Source organism: Alexandromys fortis, unplaced genomic scaffold, assembly GCF_014885135.2.
Source record: "Alexandromys fortis isolate MF-2015 unplaced genomic scaffold, M_Fortis_MF-2015_v1.1 scaffold_90, whole genome shotgun sequence".
NCBI classification, from domain to species: domain Eukaryota; kingdom Metazoa; phylum Chordata; class Mammalia; order Rodentia; family Cricetidae; genus Alexandromys; species Alexandromys fortis.
The window spans coordinates 1,363,195-1,369,660 of record NW_026067985.1 but is presented as its reverse complement, the minus strand read 5'-3'; the positions used below and the strand labels follow the sequence as shown (position 1 = coordinate 1,369,660).

The 6,466-nt window shown below is 42.4% G+C and overlaps 1 protein-coding gene across 1 annotated transcript; it reads left to right on the top strand.

Annotated features, from left to right (window-relative positions):
* The first annotated feature begins 948 nt into the window (after window positions 1-948).
* Window positions 949-1,324, top strand: LOC126511692 (SRA stem-loop-interacting RNA-binding protein, mitochondrial-like). Its single transcript, XM_050159031.1, has one exon. It carries the CDS (start codon window positions 949-951, stop codon window positions 1,276-1,278), a length of 330 nt encoding a protein of 109 aa, XP_050014988.1. The 3' UTR covers window positions 1,279-1,324.
* The last annotated feature ends 5,142 nt before the right edge of the window (window positions 1,325-6,466 follow it).

Here is a 6,466-nt window from a genome sequence, read left to right as displayed (position 1 = left end):
GACATATTCTCCCTCACATTTGACTTTCTGCTGTGGGATTAAGGGAGAGGCAGTTTCTACAAAACGTTGGAAGGTCCCCTCAATTTTCCTAAGGGTGTCTCTTAATCCTTTCATACACCCATCATCCGCTCTTTGAAGCACCTGCCCTTAGATGGACCTGCTACCTCCCATCTGCCCCATCACCCCTTCAAGGCTTTGCCTGGGATGAGAACCTTCTCTGGCAACATTCCCATCCTTTTCTGAAATGCTTCCTCTTCTGCGAGATCTGCAGTTCTGCATTGCAATCCATCTGCTCCGTATTTGCATGGTGCAATTGGATGCTCATGGCATCTGGCAGTCTTCAGGGAAGAGTCCCACAAGGCATTGGTACCCTGTTGGGTGGTTCTAACACTCTGAAAATAGGGACAGTGTGTGTGTGTGTGTGTGTGTGTGTGTGTGTGTGTGTGTGTGTGTGTGATAGGTAGCAATCAGCATGTCGTGAGGACACAGGCTTTCCTACATGAGATCAGATAATGAATTCTCAATGAGTGGGAACCTACTAATGGTCAGAAACATGGTCTCTGAATTCAAGTATTTATGGTATTTGGAGGTGAGGTGTTTCAAAGGATAATTGTGTGTGTGTGTGTGTGTGTGTGCTCACACATAGGAGACTCTTCATATGTGAGTATACATACATGTGAGGCCAAAGGTCTACCAGGAGTCTTCCTTAGTTGGCTCTCTATCTTAGTGCTAGAGACAGTGGCTCTCATCTGGCCTGGAGATCACTGATAAGCCAATAAGCTTGGTGACATGTTGGTCACCAAGCCCCAGGGATCCTTCTGTCTCTGCCCCCCTCCAGGGCTGCTATTGCAGGCACATGCCCCAGTTTTTTTGGTTGGGTACTGGAGATACAGACTCGGGACTTCATGCTTGCATGGCAAGAACCTTACCAACTGTTTTTTTTTTAACATGGCAGCCTCCGCCGTGAGTTGGGCAATGGTGTTTCGTACGCGTGTTGGTCAGCGTGTTGTTAGAAAAATTCCTTGGACCGCGGCGTCGAGTGAGCTGAGAGAACACTTTGCTCAGTTTGGCCATATAAAAAGGTGCAATGTACCTTTTGACAGAGAGACTGGCTTTCACAGAGGCATAGGTTGGGTTCAATTTTCTTCACAGGAAGAACTTCAGAATGCACTACAACAGGAAAATCATATTATTGATGGAGTAAAGATCGATGTTCAAGCTCAGAAACCAAAGGTTTCGCAAGGGGATCAAACATCTGATGAAGAGAAAGACTTTTGAAATGATTATTATACAACCATTAATAAATATAACTGAGACCTTTAAAAAAAAAAAAGAACTTTACCAACTGAGTGATGAACACTCTGAAAGTAATTACCATTAAATGCAGGGACAACAATGCGCCCACGCATGATGCTAAGCATAACTTAACATGGGGAAACCAGAGGACCCAGCTAGCTCCCTTGCTGTGTATTTCCAGTGAATCCACTATGCTTTCCCGCAACAAGAAGTTCCTCACCAGAGGCCAGCACCTGGCCCTTGGATTTCCCACACTCCAGAATCAGGAGACTTCCAAGACAAACTGCCCAGTCTCAGGCAGGAGAAACAAAACTCTCTTTCTGGTTCCTTGATGACTGTCATCTGCTGTCTCCCACACAGGTAGCTCCTCTTGACTTCAGGGATAGTCTTTGCCCAGGAAAGAACAACTGTTGTTTTGCTGTTGTTATTGTTGTTTTTACTAACCCTCCAGAAACTAGAGTTTTCGCATTCTTTTCTTGCGTTATGTGAATTACTTTGTTTAGACATGCTAGAACCATGCTAATGTCACAAACTGGGTGATATTGCCAATATCCATCCCCCTTGTCATCAGACAACACTGAGCCCTGGACAGGGGATATGTATACGCATGAAGTCTCCATTCTGTGGGAATCTACTGGTTACCATAGCCATGAAGTTCTCTCCACAAGAGAACACCCATTTGAATGTCAAAATAGTCATAGTTAAATGGTCACTTATAAAGTTAATACCCAGTCCAACCTCATGCCCTTACATAACTGACTCATTTGGTGACCTAAAACAAATTACTTCCCCTCAGTGGCAATATGAACTGAAGACAAAATGATCTCAAATTGGACATTCAAATGTTGGTGGGATAGGATGGGGAAGATCTTTCCAGTTTAGGAATCTGGAAGGTTGTCTTCAAGTAGAACCACTGAACAGCCCCCATTATCTCTTTTCATGTTTGTGCCGCAGTGATAGCATGATTGAATTTTAACTATCTGTTCTGGATTCCTTGTAGCTAGGTGGGAATGTGTAATAAAATTCTGACGAATGGGATAGAGAAGATGGTTAGAATTTCCAGTTCCTTTTCTTAGAATGAAGGGACCGTCTTTCCCACCATCATTTCCAGTTTTCTGTTGACTGGAATACACATTTGGTGGTGAGGTTCCTGGTAAGATGTCAAGGACAGCAGAACTCTAGAAGTCCAAGCCCCCCAAAATTCCAAGATGCAGAACTGCCTCGCTAGCTCAATCCTGCTGGGCGGTGAAAGGAACAGCCAGCTCCTTATGCTACGGCTATCTGAGGTTGACTCAGCTCTCCAGTAACTGAACCACCTCCTGCCTCAGAGAAGCTCTGTCTCCTCTTGCCTTATACAGTCCACATTTTCATGAGGCAAAATCTTCTCCCGTGTAACAGAAAGCTAGAGCAAAGACTGGCTAAGACCTGACTCCTGACGTCCAGTTGCCTCTCTGTGACTCCAGGTCTACCACTTCCTGGAAATGAAAGTCACTAATTCATCTAAGCTTTGGATTCAAAATCCATATACTGAGTGTAATATAGTGGCCCATATAACACCAAGCTAAGGCTTAATAAAATGCGCGGAAGACCTCAACTCATGAATCAGCACATCTCACATGCTCCATAAGGAGAGTTCTTATCATTTTAGAGGAAGAATAACGTAGAGACAGGAAGATCCCCACACACACTGATGAATTTAATCTGGAGTCCCCAAACTGTGGAGACAACACCGAAACTCGTTCCTGAAACTCCTGTCGTATCTGCTTGTATCGATTTTCTTTTGAAATGTAATTACTTTCCCTCTTAGAAAATTCCCAAAACCTCAGAAGATAAAAATTTAAAAAATAAAATACAGGAGGTCATCATTTCTCACTCCTTAGATCCCAGAAGGGTTTGGGGAAAGGTCTGTTTTCTCAGTGTCCCCAGCCTTGCTTGCTCATTACCGTCTGCCCTAAGTTTCCTGGGGCTCTGCCTGATGCCGATCCATTTATTATACAGGATCCTGATGCCGATCCATTTATTGTATAGGATCCTGATGCCGATCCATTTATTATACAGGATCCTGATGCCAGTCCATTTATTATACAGGATCCTGATGCCAATCCATTTATTATACAGGATCCTGATGCCAGTCCACTTATTATACAGGATCCTGATACCAGTCCATTTATTATATAGGACCCTAAAGAGCTACTTCCAGGGGTTTTGTTCATTTTGTTGGTCAGTAGTTTGATTGGTTGGCTCAGAATTTTTTATTGTTGTCTTATTTACTGTTTACTTATTTATTTATTTTTAGGCAAGGTCTTACCATGCAGCCCTAATTGGCCTGGAGCCTATTTCAATAGAGGCCATACTGGCCTCAAACTCAAAGAGATCCACCTGCCTCTGCCTCCCATGCACCAGGATTAAGGGTGTGCACCACTACTCCCTACCTTGTTTTAACTTTGACATGTGCCTTGACGCCAATGCAAGGAGTTGAACTCATGAGATGAAATATTGCAGGATGGGAATCTGGTATGGGACAATTCTGTATTTTGTCAATTATCTTTCAAATAAATGCTGATTGGCCAGTAGCCAGGCAGGAAGTATAGGCGGGACAACCAGACAGGAAGTAGAGGTGGGTCAAGGAGAGCAGGAGAATTCTGAGAAGAAGGAAGCCCATTGCTCCCCAGTCCTGGCCAGGCACAGAAGAAGCAGGATGTGACAGCCTCGCTGAAAAAGGTATCAAGCCATGTGACTAACATAAACTAGAATAATGGGATCATATAAGTTATAAGAGTTAATAAGAAGCCTGAGCTAATGGGCCAATCAATTTATCATTAATATTGACCTTTGTGTGATTTTCTTTGGTGCTAAATGCCTGAGCTAATGGGCCAATCAGTTTGTCATTAATATCGACCTCTGTGTGATTTTCTTTGGTGCTAAATGGCTGTAGGACCTGGTGGGAGGACAGAAACCAGGCAGAATAGAAACCTCAGCCAACTGGATTATGTATATTATTGTGTTTTCTATAAATTTTTTGACTGTGAAGGAGCTAAGTACAGAAAGATATTTAATTATATGGGCTGCTAAGCTAAACCAGCATGTATATTAAAAAGGTATTATGACTTCAGAATTTGGATCTGATGCTTTGGAAAAGAGGTTCTTCTTTTGTTTTCACAGAAGATGAGAACCTGGGGATTGCTTCTACACCAATATGGTTTCATGGACCAAGGCTTCCTGAAAGGTTGCTGTGAACACCCTCAAAAAATTACTTCATTCAACTGCTGACTGACATGTACCTAACACACAGGATACACCATGAAAGGCCAGCGCCCCCATGCAGCATGAAGCAGTTTGGAGCGAAAAAACTATGCCCATATTCCCAAATATTGTTTATTAACTGTTTGTTTACATTTAAAGGGGATATGATATAGATATGAATAATTTGCATTAGTATGGATCTTGCTTTATTGATACAAATTTAAGGTCAATTTTCTTATATGTATATGTATTTCTGATCTTGATTAAGGTATTGTGATTGTGTAGCTCATTTTAAAATGTAATGTATAATTAAGTAATATAGGTTAATAGAGTCATCTTTAATAGTCAAGCTTGAAGTCATGTTAAATTTTATAGATATATAGAGATATATTTCAGTTATTCTTCAGATCTTTCAGAGACCTTCAGAATATGGCATTTAAAATGTTTCAATAACTTTGGACTTTTCATGACAATGAGATACATCTGCTCCTGGCAGCACCAAGATACTTCAAGGGGATGGATGGGCATCAAAGAGGCTCCTTAGCAATTTGGGCAAGAAACTGCTCTTGCCTGGACTGCTTCATTGGACATGCAGTACCCACAGAGAGATGACTGCTGAACTTGCCTAAAGGTGAGATGGTCCTTCAGGGTTCCTGCTTCATGAAAGTGTCTACGAGATATTCTGCAGGACACAGAAGAAAGTGACAGAACTGTCTTTGAAATTTCCTGCTTCATGGAAAAGTCTGCCGGATATTATGGGCCTGAAGATCAAAGATGGATGCCCCAATGGTATAGAAGAACTTTGGGTAAATGTCCAAGCAGTGAGATGTCTCTGTCAATTCTAGAGTTTTGGAAGTTGTTTATAATGTACTTCCTGTTTACTTAGGTTGTTATTCCCCAGAAGGTCCCTGAGCTTCGCTCGCCTGGGAAACTACATTTCCCAGGAGCACCTAGCGTTCCACGCAAAGGCTGCGCAGGCACAGAACGTGGCGTTTGACACACATGCATGGGGGACCCTTTAAAAACTGGAACGCCTTCCATTCGTCCTCTTTTCCCTTTTCTCCCTTCACTGTTGCGCATGCTCCAATAAACCTTGCCATGTGGGTTTTGTTGTGTTTCGCGTCCTCCTTTCATCTCTACCAGGAAGAAAAAGAACGCTAGTCCGGGAAGAAGAAGAACATAGGTAATATTATATGCTTCTGAAGTCTTTGATGGAGTTGAAAATTTTATAGTTATAGTTTTCCTTAGTTATGATAAAAGATAAAGTAGATATAAATATTGTAATTGTAATTCTTGCTTGATAACTGTTTTTGTTATATGTAATTTTACTATGTTAAAGTTAAAGCCTTCCTTTTTGTTTAAATGGAAAAGGGGAAATGGTATAGGAGGTTCTTCTGTTCATGTGTTGCTTTCATTGGATAATGAATAAAGAAACTGCCTTGACCTAGTTGATTGGGCAGAATTTAGGGAGGCAGAGGAGTCAGAACTGAATTATGGGAGGAAGAAAGCAGAGTCAGAGAACCACCATGAAGTCACCAGAATCAGACACGCTGAATCTTTCCCGGTAAGCCATGACCTCGTGGTGACATACAGATTAATAGAAATAGGTTAAATCAAGACATGAGAGTCAGCCAATAAGAGGATAGAGATAATGGGTCAGGCAGTCATTTAATTAATACAATTTCTGTGTGGTTATTTCGGCTATAAGCTAGCCGGGCAGCTGGGACAAACAAAGGGCCACCCTCCTTGTGCAACAGGAATTGTGCCTGTACGCAGATCCGGGCAGTAAACAGCACCCACAGCAGTCTCTCCCCAGGAGAGCAGGCAATGGCACTCTGGGCATCACCCTTCCCAGCCTGGTACTCCCGTGCTCTGGGCACTCTTTCTGCTGTGCTCTCTTCTAGATAACAAGATTCTACTTCTCCCA